Source organism: Gobio gobio (genome assembly GCF_949357685.1).
Source record: "Gobio gobio genome assembly, chromosome: 2".
Lineage (NCBI taxonomy): Eukaryota > Metazoa > Chordata > Actinopteri > Cypriniformes > Gobionidae > Gobio > Gobio gobio.
The window spans coordinates 1,399,642-1,419,859 of NC_137098.1; the positions used below are offsets into that span (position 1 = coordinate 1,399,642).

Sequence of the window (20,218 nt, forward strand, 5' to 3'; positions counted from 1 at the left end):
AGATCTGATTCTCCTCAATCTATATCATCAGAAACTGAGAGTAGACCCCTGTCTCCTGACTCACCTGTACCTCAATTCAGTGCATTATTGGCTCAAAGTACTTTGCCATTAACAGGATCTAGATCATGTTCACCTCAATCGCTGTGCTCAGAGAATACAGGAAATGAATATTGCCTTGAAGAATGGCTAACTCTAGATAATCGACCAGATTCCCCAGATTCAATGTTATCAGATATTGACAAAAGATCACTTTCCCCAGACTCCTTGCCTGAATGGAGACCCATGTCACCTGAATCTGCCATGCTTTTGGAAGACATTAGATGCTCTTCTCCACAGTCAAATGGGTCCATGAATGAACGTAGATCCCTATCTCCAGACTCACCTACACCACAGTATTTTCCAGCAGCTTTTGAATCAATTACTGTAACAGATTATAGGTCCTCATCCCCTGAATCTGCATCATCAGAGGAAGAATGGGAATTAAATGTTTTCACTCAATATTTCCCTCTAGACTCAACAGAATCTATAAATGAAGAGGGATCTGACTCTAGATCTTTATCTCCTGATTCTCCAATATATCAATATTATAGCTATCAGATTGAACCAACAATAGTAACAGGTTACATATCACAATCCCCTGAATCAATACTATCAGAATTAGATATGCAGACAGATGTATTTGATGACTTGATGACTTACCATAGAAGGTCCTCACGCGAGTCAATAACATCAGATAATGAAAACAGACCTCTGTCCCCTGATTCACCTATTCCTGATTTCACACCGGCCGCAGATACACTTTTCATGGCACTTACAGGCTCCCGACCAACTTCCCCAGAATCAGACAGTTTGGATCTTGAAAACGAAATGTGTCAGTCTGACCTTAATCCAGAGCAAAGATCTGATTCTCCTCAATCTATATCATCAGAAACTGAGAGTAGACCCCTGTCTCCTGACTCACCTGTACCTCAATTCAGTGCATTATTGGCTCAAAGTACTTTGCCAGTAACAGGATCTAGATCATGTTCACCTCAATCGCTGTGCTCAGAGAATACAGAATATGAATCTTGCCTTGAGGAATGGCTAACTCTAGATAATCGACCAGATTCCCCCGATTCAATGCTATCAGATACTGACAAAAGATCACTTTCCCCAGACTCCTTGCCTGAATGGAGACCCATGTCACCTGAATCTGCCATGCTTTTGGAAGACATTAGATGCTCTTCTCCACAGTCAAATGGGTCCATGAATGAATGTAGACCCCTATCTCCAGACTCACCTACACCACAGTATTTTCCAGCAGCTTTTGAATCATTTACTGTAACAGATTATAGGTCCTCATCCCCTGAATCTGCATCATCAGAGGAAGAATGGGAATTAAATGTTTTCACTCAATATTTCTCTCTAGAATCAACAGAATCTATAAATGAAGAGGTATCTGACTCTAGATCTTTATCTCCTGATTCTCCAATATATCAATATTATAGCTATCAGCCAACAATAGTAACAGGTTACATATCACAATCCCCTGAATCAATACTATCAGAATTAGATATGCAGACAGATGCATTTGATGACTTGGTGACTGACCATAGAAGGTCCTCACCTGAATCAATAACATCAGATAATGAAAACAGACCTCTGTCCCCTGATTCACCTATTCCTGATTTCACACCGGCCGCAGATACACTTTTCATGGCACTTACAGGCTCCCGACCAACTTCCCCAGAATCAGACAGTTTGGATCTTGAAAACGAATTGTGTCAGTCTGACCTTAATCCAGAGCAAAGATCTGATTCTCCTCAATCTATATCATCAGAAACTGAGATTAGACCCCTGTCTCCTGACTCACCTGTACCTCAATTCAGTGCATTATTGGCTCAAAGTACTTTGCCAGTAACAGGATCTAGATCACATTCACCTCAATCGCTGTGCTCAGAGAAGACAGGAAATGAATATTGCCTTGAAGAATGGATAACTCTAGATAATCGACCAGATTCCCCAGATTCAATGTTATCAGATACCGACAAAAGACCCCTTTCCCCAGACTCCTTGCCTGAATGGAGACCCATGTCAACTGAATCTGCCATGCTTTTGGAAGACATTAGATGCTCTTCTCCACAGTCAAATGGGTCCATGAATGAATGTAGACCCCTATCTCCAGACTCACCTACACCACAGTATTTTCCAGCAGTCTTTGAATCAATTTCTGTACCAGATTATAGGTCCTCATCCCCTGAATCTGCATCATCAGAGGAAGAATGGGAATTAAATGTTTTTACCCAAGATTCCTCTCCAGTTTTGGAAAACATTAGATGCTCTTCTCCACAGTCAAATGGGTCCATAAATGAATGTAGATCCCTATCTCCAGACTCACCTACACCACAGTATTTTCCAGCAGCTTTTGAATCAATTTCTGTACCAGATTATAGGTCCTCATCCCCTGAATCTGCATCATCAGAGGAAGAATGGGAATTAAATGTTTTCACCCAAGATTCCTTTCCAGAATCAACAGAATCTATAAATGAAGAGGGATCTGACTCTAGATCTTTATCTCCTGATTCTCCAATATATCAATATTATACCTCTCAGTTTGAACCAACTACAGTAGCAGGTTACATATCACAATCCCCTGAATCAATACTTTCAGAATTAGATATGCAGACAGATGCATTTGAGGACTTGGTGATTGACATTAGAAGGTCCTCCCCTGAGTCAATAACATCAGATAATGAAAACAGACCTCTGTCCCCTGATTCACCTATTCCTGATTTCACACCATTAATATTCTCATTTATCATCCCAGAATCAGATTCCCAATCAACTTCTCCAGTATCTTTAGATGTCGAAAATGAATTCTATCAGTCAGACCTTGGTGCAGAGCAAAGACCCGACTCTCCTGAATCAGTGATATCAGAAATTGAGCATAGACCACTCTCCCCTGATTCAGTAAGTGATTACAGACCGATATCACCTATGTCTATGGTAGATCGGGCATCTCCAGAATCCTTTATATCATTGGAAGAGTGTAGACCATTATCGCCAGACTCGCCAGTTCCACAGTTTTCTTGTATACATGAAATATCAGCAATGAATTTATGCCGATCAGAGTCTTCTGAGTCACTATCATCAGACACAGACATTGAGCTTTGGGTTTTTGCACCTCAAACTACTGAACAGAGAACATCCTCGCCTGAATCAATCATGTCCTTGAATGACAAAAGACCATTATCACCAGACTCACCTGTTTATGACTTCAAATCATTAGTTTATGTAAATGTTACCCCAAAAGCCACATACAGATCATCCTCCTTAGAATCAATTGTGTCCGATGTAGAATTTGACATGGCAAGCTTTGCATCTGAGGGCAACACATGGACTGAAAATAGACCCTTGTCTCCGGAGTCAGGTCAAATATCTTCTGTGGATACACATAATTTAGAAATTAAACACAATCAGACTTTTGATCCAAGCCGACAATCACTTGGCCAAGGATCCCCATATCTTGCATTACAGAAGACTGTCAGAATGAACCCTCAGTATAAACTTGTGTACAAAGCTGTACCCTTATCATTAATGTCCCATTTGTATGATCCTCAATATAGAGGTGAATCTTTCTGTGCAAAACCAGGTGTGTTTGAGTATGCTGGATTTAAAAAGGCTTTTCCAAATAATGAATGCACTGAGCAACGCAGTTCTGAAACCAGTTTTCTGCAATTACATGTGCAAGAAGAATCCTTTGATTCATTTGGAAGAAATCAAACACTTTCCCAAGATTCTTTGTTTTATCGTACAAGTTTACATCCATGTTTAATGGACAATTCAGATAGGAGAGCATCCTCACCAGAATCATATACATCCATGAATGAGTACAGACAACTCTCTCCTGATTCACCAGTTCCTGAGCACAGACCTTCATTACCATCTGCAGAGTTTTTGGTCGAAAGTCGTCCCTCATCTCCAGAGACGACATTTTCACTCAATGAATTTCGAAGTCTTTCACCTGATTCACCCATACCTGAATTCTCAACAGCATCACCAGTTCCAAATGAATCTAGTGTGGTACTCATGCAGCACAAATCAATTTTCACTCCACCGCCCCCTTCTTTGTGTAATGATATTGACTCAACATACTCATCATGGTATCCACTGCCACAATGGGTCATGTCTGAAAACAGACCTTTATCATCTATCTCCGATGTTTCAGATACTGATTCTAGATCTTGGTCACCTCAGATGTTCTGTCATGAAACAGAATTGCGAAACCCATCACCTGAAGCAGTAACTGTAGAAACAGAACTAATTGAAACGGTTACTCCAGAACCTTTCGTTTTTGAGACAATTTATCAATCTGAATCTCCTGAATCAGTGATTGAATCTGAATATGAGGAGTTTTATGAGAATTTGAATGATTTGTCATTTTCTGGCATTGACGAGATTAAGAAAGATCTATCTTACCTCAAAGATGATTCTGCTTTGCTGAATCTAGTGACATTTGAACAATGCACAGCACAAATCAAGTCTTCATCTGAAACAGAGGAGCTTCGAAATGTTGAGTGTTCATTCGATGAAGGGCTAAAACCAAACCCATCTCATGATATAGCCTTAGAGCAAGCACAAAAGGACACGGAAAGTGTAACAAAGACAATTACTTACTGTGAAGAAAGGGATGTAACCATCGCAGCAGGTGCATCTGCAAAAGATGAAACTAGGGAAGGCCTCGCAATCCATAAAAGAGATGACAATCAACATATGGAAAGTTCACAGCCACAAAAAGATGGACATGATTTGAGAAAACTAGCCCCTCAAGACAGCAAAAAAAGGGTAAGAGTTGGAGCATGCAGCTGTGAATCTTGTGCGTTTATAACAATGTATGAACTAAGAGGAATGCAGTATCAAACATGGATCTACTAACAAATCAAGACTAAATGGACAAGTCTTGAGCAAGCATGTAGTTTTTAGCAGTGTTGAGAAAACGGTCAATTCACCATAATGGTTTTGTCTCATTTTAAGACATATTATTTGTAATGGGACTTGTTCACAACTGCATGTTTGAATCTTATCCTTAGAGCAGGGATGCCCAATCCTGTTCCTGGAGATCTAACCCTAACCCAACACATCTGTCTGTAATAAAGTGCTCCTGAAGATCGTAATTAGCTGGTTCATTTGTGTTTGATCATTGGAGCTGAGCTTTGCAGGAAGGTAGATATCCAGGAACGGGATGCTTTAGAGAGACATTCGTGTTGTGCATCGGATGTTAACCCAGACTGCATCATAGTGTCGGCTAGGGGTGGGAATCTTAAGGCATTTAACGATTCCGATTCTGGGAGTAACGATCCGATTCCTAAAACGATTCTTAACATACATTTTTGGTAACTAATTATCCTGCTGTGGAAATACATGAACTTGTTAACTTTGGTTAGAGCCACAAAAAAATCTTCCAAACATAGGCTATTGCAGAAGAAAAACAACTTTAGCGTTCGCTGAGAAGCCAAATTCAGTGTGTGCACATAACATCTCACATGAGAGAACCTGCCGAGCTGCAACAGTCATGAGACATTTAACCAATCACTCACCAAAACAAAGTCTTTGTTCAGAATTTTCGATTCGTTTGAAACATTGTGCAGTAGCTCAGCAATATTCGATAAGTCATTCCAAAAATTATGCCACGGATGTTGGTAGGTTTATGTCCCGGCCACCGCATCGGAGACACAGGAGTGTTATTAAGCATTTCACGAGTTCGTTTACCCATATACTCTTTAGCTGATAAGATTTAAGCGTATTTGGCTTGCTGTCCACGGTGGAGGGGCTCGAGGAAGCCGCTTCTACTCAAGCTTAGATTTACCCCCCAGGGACTACTAGTGCTAGGAAGAAGAGAAAGGTAAACATGAATGTAAGTAGGTGGAGTTGGGGAGGTGGAGGGATGCAAAAAAACTGATGCCTGAAGGAGCTACACTGTAAAAAAAATCCCCGTAAAATTTACGGTAAAAAAACGTCAGCTGTGGTGGCCAGAACTTTACCGTAGAAAATACGGCAGTAACGTTTTAGGTTTTTAGGGAGAGCACCATATAATTTAAAGGTTTATAATGTAAAAATTACGGTTAAAAAATGTTTTATTTTACAGTTCAAAACCGTATAATTTAAAGGTTTATATTGTAATGATTATGTTTACACTGTAAACAATTTACGGTAAAAAAACATATTTCATTAAGTGAAATAATGTTAAATTACCAACCTATTGAAATACTAATATCTGTTCTGTACCTTTAAAGCTACACTGTGTAACTTTTTTAGTCTATTCTTAGCTTAAAAACACTTAGTTCTTTCAAAAATATATATGCTTATAAATGTATATTTACTTCTTTCAAGTAATAAAGTATTCTCGTAAGTTTATAATATGCCATTGAAAATACATAAGGTAATGGGATCTAACGGTGGTCGCCATGTTGCCCCTCCATCTTGAAAGTACATTAGCCAAAGAGGGACATACCCGTAAATTCAAGCTTCGCCTTTCGCGTTTTCATCTCAGCAGCGTCCAGTAACAGAGTTATACGGAGTTTTCCTGGCTTGTTTATTCCTCAAAAGTCTGTTTTTCCTTGTGTGGTATTTCTGTGCGTTAATAACTCCGTAAGTAATAATAGTTATTGTCATTGTAGATGTGTTTCAGAGTGTCATCGCGTAATTCAGTTGATGTCACCTCAGAAGTATTTTTGTGTCAACATACATACATGCGTAATGCTCACCTATTTGAATAATCATTCAGTTATTTTGTTATCAACAATGTTTATTCGTTTATAGAAAATATTTGCTTGTAATGTATGTTGATGGAAATATGTATCAGGTCTGATAAGCATATTAACAATTGTTATACAGAGCGTACTGCAGTGCTAACGTTAAAGCGCCGCACACACTTTTGTAACCGGACACCGCTTGTTAGCAGCGGCAGCTCCGCTCCTTTTAATGCAGCTGCATTTAGCGCCTATATGTGGTACAATAAGCTCTGGTTTACGGTTACATTATACAAATGTAACTTATAAGTATAGTTATACAGTTCTTAACTGTGTATGTATATTTACCATCCTTATTTGTTCTCTCACAGAAACCACATTTATGTACATAAACCTGTTTATGCCTTGCAATTGGATGACTGAATAAACATTACTATCATCAAAGTTCACTCTGGATTAGCTGCAGTTCTTTCTAGCCGAATAATTAGGCCAGTTGAGTTCCAACCATCCCACTGCGCACAGAATATCCCACAGGCACCGTGATTCGAAGTTAACACTGTTCTGAATTTTTGAGAATCGATTCTGAATCGTTGGATAACGAATCGCGATGCATCGACCTTTTCTCCCATCCCTAGTGTCGACCCAGATCTGGTACATGTGGATTCAACGTGCAATTGTCTGTAATTGTAAATGCGGTCTGGGAATGCATGTTAATCTTTCGATGCAACAAAATCTATTGCGTTTGTGTGATTGTAATTATTACAAATGGGGAGAAACATTGTTTTGTTCCCTTTCATTTTGCACAGGACAATGTCTCAATGGACATTCATTTAGAGCCTCAAGTGAAAGATTTAAGTTTAAGAAAAGGAGATTCACAAAGTTTAGAGCCTCAAATAAAGTCGACAGCATCCTTATTGACCAGCGAATCATCATATCTAGCCACACGGATCCCAGAAATACCGCAGCAGAACAGATCTCAACCAGTCTTTGACTTGGAGGCCCACAAATCCACTCCTGATTCATCACACGAAGAGCCTAAAGCATCAAATGAATCGCAAGAAGTAAATTCCTTTCAGTTTCATCTCAAAGACTCTCACAGAAGAGTTGAACTAAATCAAATCGATAGCTCTGCATTTAGTTTGATTCTCGATAATAATTTGCTTTCAAGATCTGTGAAGACACCATCAACAGGCGTTCAGGTGTCAAGAACTGATTTAAGTTCCATCTCTCCAATGTTTGGCACATCCTCTTCCGATCAAGCGAAGTCCCATCAATCTCTAAGCAAGAGGATTCCTCGTACTACAGAGGTCGTCCAGCTTTCCCCTGACATCTCTGAATTTGAACAGACATTACCATCATTTGGAGGTGATGAGCCTGAATCAAGCTTAGCCTTACTCAGTCTTAAATCCAGACCAAGACCTGTTCACGCAGACAGCATCGAGTCAGATACTGAGTTTTTTGATTGCCAACAAACGTTTTCTGATACATCTGAGCCTGAGGTTGGATCATTACAACTTTTAGAGGTTCCTCAAGCAATTTACCAAGTTGAGGAACTTCCATCTTTATCAAGCAGCCCTGAATACCTGTCAGGCGTACCTAAACTTAGAGAGTACACCCAGCTGAAAAAGGATGATCGGCCCTTATCCTGGGGCAGTGAGGACCTTCCTATAGTACTAGAGCCAGAGGACGAATACAGTGGTGAGGAGAAGGCTTTCCCTTATGATTATACAGGTGATCATTCATTTGCTGAAGAGCTTTCTCCAATGGAGAGAGTACAGTATGATGATGACGATGATGACTTTCTAGGGAGGGTAAGCCACTTAGCATGACCTCAGGTTCTGAGGCGCTGTATCTGGCCTGTGCTAACAAACTGACTCAAGCCCTAATGGAGCATTTCACATTTTCAGTGCTCATGTTTGGTGTTTCAATTAACCCTGAAATGCATGAATGTTTCGCCAATCATTCTTTAGTGACCCGGATCTACATCTAACTACCATGATAATATAAAACTCTCCTGATATTACACTCTAAAAAAAAGGCTCGTAATCATAGGGGAACCTTTTTTAGTGCTGTATAGCACCAATTTTGGTGCTTCAGTGGTTCTTCAGCGGTTCTTCAGAGGTGCTATATAGCACCTTAGTCAAAGAACCGGTGAAGAACCTCTGAAGAACCGCTGAAGAACCGCTGAAGAACCTCTGAAGAACCGCTGAAGAACCGCTGAAGAACCGCTGAAGAACCGCTGAAGAACCACTGAAGCACCAAAATTGGTGCTATATAGCACTAAAAAAGGTTCCCCTATGATTACGAGCCAAGAACCATTTTTGGTGCAATATAGAACCTTTTTTTTTTTTTAGAGTGTAGACTAACAGTTACAGAAGAATAAAATAACACGTTTGTTCCCTTCTGGAGTTTGTAGGGGTTCAGTGTGAGCAGTTTTACACCATCATCACTGTCCTCGTCAGAACTCATTTCCCAGAGCATTCAGCTTCTGCTCATATTCGCCATCTCAATCATATTCATAATTAATATTCTGATCTCTGACAGCTTCTTCAGCAGATCCAGCATCAGTGACACTCATATCTGACTGCGTTCAGAACTTCACTGAGTTTTGCTGATGATATTTCCTATTCTTTAGTTTCCTGCCTGCGCTGACTATGAGTGTATCGTCACTTCATCAGTGTGTGTCAGACATCGCCACCTTGAGGAATAAAAGATTTCATCAAAGAATTAGAAGAATTATGTGAAGAAAAATATACTTACACTGTTAAACGCCTCGGGTTGTTAGCGACCCAATACAATTTTTTTTACACAAAATGAATAGGGTAACTTTTTATAATTTTGAATTTTTTTCCCTGTTATATTGTTTATAATGAATTGATCGAGGAATACTAAGAACGTTGATGTCTAACTTTATAAAATGAATGAGGAAGAGGGGAGCGAATGACGTCCCGGGTCACTAAAGACCCGAGGAATGTGTTTAAGGGTTAAAAATCAGTTGTTAATAACCCTCTGGTGCTCTTCAGTCATTTCTGACCGGAAAATTTTCTGTTTTGAAATTTTAAAAGTCTCTGCTTCACCGGAATGATATGAAACTTGGTGAATTTTCTAGCATTAGGGATGTAAACACACCAAAAAAATTGAGGTCATGATTCGAGTATGCTAAGGAGTTGTAAAAAAAAAAGTATCGTTGTTTTTGGTCATAAATGACCGACCATAGGAAATAAACGGGAAATCGGCAAAAATACACAAATTCTCAGAATATTTGTGTGTACAATCTACAACCCCAAATCAGAAAAAGTTGGGACAGTATGGAAAACGCAAAAAAAAAAAAAAAAGAAGTGATTTATAAATTTACTTTGACTTATATTTCATTGCAGACAATATGAACAAAAAATATTTCATGTTTTGTCTGGTCAACTTCATGTCATTTGTAAATATGCATCCTTTCCTGTCATTCAGACCTGCAACACATTTCAAAAAAAGTTGGGGGGAAAAAAATCATTGAATGTGTTCAAAAGAGAACTAGTGATTTCTCAAGCCTCTCCATAGAGACCTCTGGTGGTCACACACATGGTTGCAGGATTTCTTAAATAATTCCAAAAGAGGGGCTAATCTCCAAAATTATTTTGAAGGCCTAGTCTCTATTTTAACCTGAAATACTGCAATAATAATAATAAAAAAAATTACAAAAAAACGTTTTTTGTATAATTTTCAATGGCAAAAATAGACCATAATTATTGCATAAATATTAAAAAATGCCATCAAATCATCTCAAATTACAAAATTAAAAAGAAAAAATATTATTGAAGAAAAATAAATTGCATTGGTTTTACTGGGGTGGAGGAAGTTTAATGTTTAGGTGTCCGTCACTTATGCCCAATGCAACCCCTAAAGGAAGAGCAGCAGAGGGTTAAAGGTGATCTCACAGGGAAACTATGTTACAAGGTGGTGATTTCATATGAATTTGTATGATGTGAATTGTAAAAAAAAAAACCTAACCCCGTCCAAACCCTGCCCGCCACTGGGGCGTAAACAGATCATACAAAAACATCAAGAATGAGATGCGAATTAGCCTCATGTTCGCCAAAATGTAAAATAGTTACAAACTGCCATTAGATTGAGTTGGTGCATCCCTTTGCTTTAACTGAAGTAACATAATCATTGGATATAATGCGAGAAATGAGTACTCTCGCACTTTGAAACTATAGAATTTATTGAGTGCATGATTTTGGTTGATTTTCATTCATCATTTAGGGCCAGTTGTTCAAAGGTAAACTGATCGGATTTTGGTTATCGGATTGGATCAAATCTTGAAAATGGGTTGTTCAAAAGGGCAAGAAGGAATCTGACTAGATCAGATTAGATCACGGAATCCAATCCTAGTTTTAATCTGGATCAAACCTTCAGTTTTGTGTTGTTCAAAACTTGTCAGTAGGATTTGGATAACTTTGATCCAAAATAACAGGATCATCCTGATCCCAACAGGGGGATTTCAAGGGGGATTCCAGGAAGAAAATGTAGTAAAACTTTAAAACTGGTCAAAAAATACAACATTTGTATCATATAATACACAAAAACATATTATTTTGCTCTTGATTAGTTAGGCTAATTATTGAAGTAATAAATCAGAAGTAGACATTATGAAGCCTTTGGTCCTACAGTCAAAGTAAAAAAAGATTTAGCCGCCATAAAATAATCCCCAAATAGCTGTAAATATAAAACAAAAATATTATAGTACATTTAAAATGTTTTTGTATCACTTATAAGACTTTTTACTGCTTATCAATTATAAGAGATGAACAGTCAGAAGGTTTCTCAGGCGAAACTTTTCTGAGAGAGCGCAAAAGCATTTGAATTTTTTTTTCCCAACTCATATTTTTTCCGTCACCATGTCCCTTTAGGGGCTCCGTAGAGCACTAGTAATCCAGATTTGGTCATCTGAAAAGGTGTGTATCTGGATCAGGGTGATCCAATCCAATTTTGCTTTTAAAAAAAAACAGTACAAAAGTAAGATGGATGACCTGATCCTGGATAACAAAACATGGGATTTCAGTTAGTTTTGATCCAGATTAAATGTTTTGAACAACTGGCTCTTAGTTATACTAATATCTGGTTTTGCATTGAAAATTGCTGGGAAGGCAAATGTAGTAATAGTAACAATAACAGTTTTTACTAAAAAAAGAAAAGCTGAAAGGAGCTTTGAGAGTGCATTGGCTTTGCATGGTGTGATGCAAGTGTGTGTAGATATACTGAAATATATAAACTCATGAAAGACATGAGACCACAATGCATCTGTGCTGCTTCAGGAAATAGCTGAGGAACTGGGTTTGCTGTCTGATAGTTCAGAGGAGGAGGTTTTGACCACCAGGGTGGTGCGGCGCAGAGTTGTGATTCAGGTACTTTTGGGTGTGCGTTGGTGTCAATGGACCACATTTTCATGTTTTGGTGGGATATTGAACAATGGAAGTACTTTCAATTGCTGGTGTAACGAAAGAAAACAAACTTATATTTGATTTCCCATAAAGGTGTTTGTCTCTCAGGACTGAAGCGAACCGTTTCCAATAACATTATTTTCAATCTCATTGTCAGAAACAAAAATAAAAAAAATTTTGTGTGTTTTTTTAGGGTGACGAGATGCCCGAGATCCCTCCTCAGACAGTGACAGAAGAGCAGTACATTGACGAGTATGGAAACATGGTGATCAAGAAGGTGAAGATTTCACTTTCAGCCGGTCTGTGTCTTTACACAGATTCAAGATTAGACTTTTCACTCGCTTTTAGTATTTTTGTCTTGTTTCTGGTCCAAACATCTAAAAATTCTCAAAACAAGAAGCATTTACTAGCCAAATAAAAAATTGTGTCTTGTTTTGGGGGAAAATAACTCAGTTTTTGATTAAAATTTGCAAAATAATCTGCCAATGGGGTAAGAAAAATAATCTTAATTCAAACAGAAAACAAGATTATTTTGCTTACCCCATTGGCAGATTATTGTGATTATTTTAAGCAAAAACTTCCTTAATTTTGAGTTATTTTCCCCCAAAACAAGACAAAAACTTTTGCTTGTCTAGTAAATGCTTCTTAATGTAAGATTTTTTAGATATTTGGACATTTACATTTAGTCATTTAGCAGACGCTTTTATCCAAAGCGACTTACAAATGAGAGCAAAAGAAGCAACTAGAACAGTCAAGGCCAACAGTATGCAAGTCTCAGTTAATCTAGCTCAGAACACACAGGACAGTTTTTTTGTTTTGTTTTTTGTTTTTAAATAAATTAGACAGACAGAAAATGAATAGAAAGATAAGTGCTATTCTTGATTGGTCAGGTGCTGCTGGAAGAGATGGACTGAAAACAAGACAAAAATACTGAGTAAGAAAAGCATTTTTTGCAGTTTTGACGTTTTCCACCTTGTGTCCTTGTCTCCGCACAGATCTCACGGAAGGTCATCCGCAAGTACGTGTCAGCAGATGGAGTGGAGCGGGAGGAAGTGATGTCAGAGGGGCCGCAGCAGGAAGCCGTCGCCGTGGATGAGGCTGATGGTTTCTCTAAAGTTGTGAAGAGGACGGTGCTGAAGAGCGGCGGAGATCAGACCGAGGTGGGAAACCTGGACTCTGTTCTGATAGCACTTTATTCAAGAGCGAATATGATGCCGATGTTCATTTTTGGTACTTACAGACATGTTTCTGTTCATTTCACTGTTCATTTTATCGCTCTAGCATAGTTTAGGTTTTGTTTAAAGGGATAGTTCACCCAAAAATTCAAATTTTCCCATGATTTACTCATCCTAGGTGTGTATGACATTCTTCTCTCAGATGAACACAATCAGAATTATATTAATAATGTCCTGACTCTTCCAAGCTTTACAATGGCAGTGAATTTCGTTTCTTAAGTCCATATAAGTGCACCTATCCATCATAAAAGTGCATCTATCCATCATAAAAGTGCATCTATCCATCATAAAAGTGCATCTATCCATCATAAAAGTGCATCTATCCATCATAAAAGTGCATCCATCCATCATAAAAGAGCATCTATCCATCATAAAAGTGCACCTATCCATCATAAAAGTGCATCTATCCATCATAAAAGTGCATCTATCCATCATAAAAGAGCATCTGTCCATCATAAAAGTGCATCTATCCATCATAAAAGTGCATCTATCCATCATAAAAGTGCATCTATCCATCATAAAAGTGCATCTGTCCATCATAAAAGTGCATCTGTCCATCATAAAAGTGCATCTGTCCATCATAAAAGAGCATCTATCCATAATAAAAGTGCATCTATCCATCATAAAAGTGCATCTATCCATCATAAAAGTGCATCTATCCATCATAAAAGTGCATCTATCCATCATAAAAGAGCATCTGTCCATCATAAAAGAGCATCTATCCATCATAAAAGTGCATCTATCCATCATAAAAGTGCATCTATCCATCATAAAAGTGCATCTATCCATCATAAAAGTGCATCTATCCATCATAAAAGAGCATCTATCCATCATAAAAGTGCATCTGTCCATCATAAAAGAGCATCTATCCATCATAAAAGTGCATCTATCCATCATAAAAGTGCATCTATCCATCATAAAAGTGCATCCATCCATCATAAAAGTGCATCTATCCATCATAAAAGTGCATCTATCCATCATAAAAGTGCATCCATCCATCATAAAAGTGCATCTATCCATCATAAAAGTGCATCTATCCATCATAAAAGTGCATCTGTCCATCATAAAAGAGCATCTGTCCATCATAAAAGTGCATCTATCCATCATAAAAGTGCATCTATCCATCATAAAAGTGCATCTATCCATCATAAAAGTGCATCTATCCATCATAAAAGTGCATCCATCCATCATAAAAGTGCATCTATCCATCATAAAAGTGCATCTATCCATCATAAAAGTGCATCCATCCATCATAAAAGTGCATCTATCCATCATAAAAGTGCATCTATCCATCATAAAAGTGCATCTGTCCATCATAAAAGAGCATCTATCCATCATAAAAGTGCATCTATCCATCATAAAAGTGCATCTATCCATCATAAAAGTGCATCTATCCATCATAAAAGTGCATCTATCCATCATAAAAGTGCATCTATCCATCATAAAAGTGCATCTATCCATCATAAAAGTGCATCTGTCCATCATAAAAGAGCATCTATCCATCATAAAAGAGCATCTGTCCATCATAAAAGTGCATCTGTCCATCATAAAAGTGCATCTATCCATCATAAAAGTGCATCTATACATCATAAAAGTGCATCTATCCATCATAAAAGTGCATCTATCCATCATAAAAGTGCATCTATCCGTGCATCTATCCATCATAAAAGTGCATCTATCCATCATAAAAGTGCATCTGTCCATCATAAAAGTGCATCTATCCATCATAAAAGTGCATCTATCCATCATAAAAGTGCATCTATCCATCATAAAAGTGCATCTGTCCATCATAAAAGTGCATCTATCCATCATAAAAGTGCATCTGTCCATCATAAAAGTGCATCTATCCATCATAAAAGTGCATCTGTCCATCATAAAAGTGCATCTATCCATCATAAAAGTGCATCTATCCATCATAAAAGTGCATCTGTCCATCATAAAAGTGCTTCCATCCATCATAAAAGTGCATCTATTCATCATAAAAGTGCATCTGTCCATCATAAAAGTGCATCTATCCATCATAAAAGTGCATCTATTCATCATAAAAGTGCATCTGTCCATCATAAAAGTGCATCTATCCATCAGAAAAGTGCATCTATTCATCATAAAAGTGCATCTATACATCATAAAAGTGCATCTATTCATCATAAAAGTGCATCTGTCCATCATAAAAGTGCATCTATCCATCATAAAAGTGCATCTATCCGTGCATCTATCCATCATAAAAGTGCATCTATCCATCATAAAAGTGCATCTATCCATCATAAAAGTGCATCTATCCATAATAAAAGTGCATCTATCCATCATAAAAGTGCTTCCATCCATCATAAAAGTGCATCTATCCATCATAAAAGTGCATCTATCCATCATAAAAGTGCATCTATCCATCATAAAAGTGCATCCATCCATCATAAAAGTGCATCTATCCATCATAAAAGTGCTTCCATCCATCATAAAAGTGCATCTATCCATCATAAAAGTGCATCTATCCATCATAAAAGTGCATCTATCCATCATAAAAGTGCTTCCATCCATCATAAAAGTGCATCTATCCATCATAAAAGTGCATCTATCCATAATAAAAGTGCATCCATCCATCATAAAAGTGCATCTATCCATCATAAAAGTGCATCTATCCATCATAAAAGTGCATCCATCCATCATAAAAGTGCATCTATCCATCATAAAAGTGCATCTGTCCATCATAAAAGTGCATCTATCCATCATAAAAGTGCATCTATCCATAATAAAAGTGCATCTATCCATAATAAAAGTGCATCTATCCATCATAAAAGTGCATCTATCCATAATAAAAGTGCATCTGTCCATCATAAAAGTGCATCTATCCATCATAAAAGTGCATCTATCCATCATAAAAGTGCATCTATCCATCATAAAAGTGCATCTGTCCATCATAAAAGTGCATCTATCCATCATAAAAGTGCATCTATCCATCATAAAAGTGCATCTATCCATCATAAAAGTGCATCTATCCATCATAAAAGTGCATCTATCCATCATAAAAGTGCATCTATTCATCATAAAAGTGCATCTATCCATCATAAAAGTGCATCTATTCATCATAAAAGTGTGTCGATGACGTCGGATGTATAGTAAGCGTACTGAACCATGAGAGGTGTTGAAGTTGAATACCGACGGTGGTCATAGACATCAGACATCCTCACTCTTCAATTCCTCCATTCTGCTGTTGGTTTGTTCTGATAGTTGGTGTTTCTTCATATGGACACTATCTATCAGAGTTTATACACGCTCTTCTGAAGTCCAGAATCAACTTCATTTTGCTTTATTACCAATATAATATACAACAGAAGTCTGCACATGCATAAATCTCTATAGAGGCGATGCTAATGGTCTGCCATCTCGTTTCAGGTGACCTTCTCTGAGCCTTTATCCTACATAGGAGCGACAGCGTCTGAGTTCGAGGATGAGCCCGTCCAGGGTCGGAAGGTCAGCAAGGTCGTCAAAACCATGGTAGTGCAAGGTGAACGGATGGAGAAACGAATCGGGGACCCTTCACTGTCGGCGGATCTCCCATCAGCCAAAGACGACTTTGAAAAGGTCTTTACATCTGGTCATCTCAAAGACATTTTGACATTTTATGGGTGGGATGGTCATAGTTATGTATGCAGTGTAGCATCATTTCTTTACCACTAGCTCAAGTGTTCACTAGTGATGGGAGAAACAGTGTTTTGGAGCTTTGAATCAATTGATTCGCCAAATGATTCAGTTTCTCAGCTGTAAACGGCTCACTCTGGCGACCCCTGCTGGTCAGAACTGTGTAAATGCAGTGAGAACTCAGTCCAAACATGCAGAAAAACAGCTTTTACAAACCAGCTGCAATGCTTCAGTGAAGCCGTCATCATTAATGTAATGAACAAATCACCTGATACCACTAAACATGACGCGTCTCTATAATATGAGTTATTTTATTAAAGTTTAGGGCATGTTTTCTTTTGTTTTATGGAGAGTTTGGTTAAAGTGATAGTTCACCCAAAAGCGTAATGTTGATGTGTATCTGCTCACCCCAGGGCTTCAGAGATGTAGGTGTGTTTGTTTCTTCAGTAGAACACAGATGAAGATGTGTAACAGTGTGATAGTCTATAATGATGTCAATGGGGATATTTTAGAGTATGAGAGCAATGAGAGTAAAAACACACACACATACGAATCCTCATTAAACCTGCGGCTCGTGGGACACACACTGATGTCTGAAGACACCAAACCATCGCTTTCTGCCAGAAACCCAACAGTATTTGTGTTATTTTTTACCTCTTATCAGACGAATGTGATCTAGTATTCCCAGCGCCATAACTTCCGGCGAATAAGGTCAAAATACTGACTGATCATAGATATATATACGTAGATGCCTCATTCGACCGATCCGCAGGCACTAATGAGGAATCTATGTATATATATCTATGATCGCGTCGGTATTTTGACCTTATTCGCCGGAAGTTATGGTGATGCAGAGCCATAGAAAAAAATGAAATACATTTTAAATTGATTCGCTTCAGAAGGCCTTTATTAACACCCCAGAGCCGCTGGAGCAGTTATATGACGCACATATGCACTTTTTATGGACTTCAAAAACAGAGCAACTATTTCTGCTATTATAATGCTTGGATTAGCCTGAACATTTTTAATATAACTCAGATTTTATTCGTCTGAAAGAAGAATGTCACACACACCTCGGATAACTTATTTGGGCTAATTTTCATTTTTGGGTGAACTATCCCTTTAAGAGACTTTGAACTACAACTCTTCCTTTTTATTATACACATGTCAATAAATGTCTACAAATGAATAAAACGGAGGTAAATATCATGTAGACACCGGCTCATGGGTTCACAGAGATCATCGCCCCCTAGTGGCGAAACATTGAAACTCAGATTTCTTCGTTTTCTGAAGACTTTGATACGTTGAAAGCTTCACGAGGTGTGTTTCATCACTAGTGTTCACTCACCTGTTCTTGTATTGCTGAGTGTTTTCTCTCCGTGTGTCTAGGCTTTGAGCTATGTAGGGAGCTTTGGGAAAGTGCACCTTCCTCGTTTAGTTGAGAGAGAGACGGTGAAAGAGGACGGATCAGTGGTCAGAAGGTCTGGACGGGGCATGTCCGTCTAACATGTAGTTGATTAGGAGAATGGTGTGATAGTGATGATCATAAAAGAGCACCTAATCCACCAAGAGTTGCCGCATAATGCATTTTTGAGGCATGAGTTTTCATGATTTACTCAAAGTTGAGCAGAAAAAATTGCATTTTAAAATATGTATATAATACTGTAGAGGCATGTGTGTGCTGTATCCTATCCTTCTAAGCAACAGTGTGTTATTATGCTAACATGTTACAGTAATGCTGCTGTTTGAGCCACCATAGTGTCAGATATTCCTCATTATAATAATTCATGCGCCGAATAAAGGGGCGGGGCCGGGTTGAGTTAGTCATGTGTTGAGACTACCGGTTATGGTAAGGGGCGGGGCATTCCCCAAACACCAATCACAACACACTGCTCCCGCCGACCAATCAGAGCCAAGTGTGCTTTCAGAAGGCGGGGCTTCATAGAGACAGGAAGTAAAGAGAGCGTTACTGGCAGAATGGGAAGAGAGGAGCCGCAACACTGGAGAATATGAGGAGATAATGCAGGAAAACCTGCTCTAGCAGAGGCAGAACACACTTTCAAGGGCCAGAAAGGAAGTAAAGACATCGTTAAAATAGTCATGTGACTCCAGTGGTTCAGCCAGAGGTGGACAAACTACACAACTCCATTACTTGAGTAAAAGTAAAAGTATTGGTTAAATATTACTCCATTACAAGTGAAAGTTGTAAAGATAGATTTTTACTTGAGTAAAAGTACAGAAGTGCTTGCTTTTAAAAGTACTTAAGTATCAAAAGTAAACGCATTATTTTATTATTGTTGCATTGTTGTATGAATGCACGTGGTTTTAGCCAGTCATGCTAGCATATCTTCAACTCATTTAAATACTTGCCTAAAAGTTACAAAGCTCTTATCAAAGTCAAAATCATACTAGAAAATAAAAGTTTCTACATTGTGTTTATTTGACAGGATTATGTAAAAACATATTTCTGAAAGGACTTCAGTTAACATTAGCCCAACTACGCTTTTGCATGCTAACTAACATCATTGTGGAACGTTAGCTATGTGTTAGCGCTGTATCCTCAAGGCTAAGGCAACTCAGCGGGTAAATCTATAAAAAATCATTTGACCAAACATATTTCATACCAGTGTTAATTTTGACAGTAAATTTGGATTTAGTTTTAGTCAGTCTTTTGACAATAACATTTTAGGCATCTGAATTGTTTTAGTTTTAGTCTAGTTTTAATTGACTATAATAAGATTTGAGTAGATTCAATAGACTAAACTTCAGTTCTTGTGGTCTGGCGTCTGAGAGGCAGCTTTCTGTGCACTTTCACACTTATCCACGAGTTTAACTTTTAAGTATGGCCATGGTTGCGTCTGGGAACTGCCAACTTCTGTTTTGCCATCAATTGATTAGTGTTAAAAAAACAACTAACTACAAGAGTGATTACTGATAGGCTGTCTGCAAAAAAAAACTAATCACGTTTTAAAGAAGAAAACAAATCATCCACTGTCTTTCAAAGAGGCTACGACTTTCTACTTCGAGGGCCTTGATAGAAATGTAGTGGAGTAAAAAGTACGATATTTGTCTTTCAAATGTAGTGAAGTAAAAGTCATAAGTTTCCAGAAAAAATACTACTCAAGGAAAGTACTTAAAAGTGTACTTAAGTACAGTCCTCAAGTAAATGTACCACCTCTGGGTTCAG

The 20,218-nt window shown here is 38.1% G+C and overlaps 1 protein-coding gene across 17 annotated transcripts in view; it reads left to right on the top strand.

The window, feature by feature from the left end:
- Window positions 1-20,218, top strand: part of ank2b (ankyrin 2b, neuronal) — a 142,306-nt gene that overhangs the window by 119,429 nt on the left and 2,659 nt on the right. For 16 of the 17 annotated variants that reach the window (XM_079805669.1, XM_079805657.1, XM_079805671.1 and 13 more), the window contains 6 exons: window positions 7,535-8,539; window positions 12,035-12,124; window positions 12,354-12,437; window positions 13,156-13,320; window positions 16,786-16,974; window positions 18,421-18,512. In XM_079805669.1, the coding sequence (XP_079661795.1) occupies window positions 7,535-8,539; window positions 12,035-12,124; window positions 12,354-12,437; window positions 13,156-13,320; window positions 16,786-16,974; window positions 18,421-18,512 (1,625 nt within the window). The remainder of the gene's footprint in view (window positions 1-7,534; window positions 8,540-12,034; window positions 12,125-12,353; window positions 12,438-13,155; window positions 13,321-16,785; window positions 16,975-18,420; window positions 18,513-20,218) is intronic. The other variant, XM_079805668.1, reaches the window with a different exon arrangement.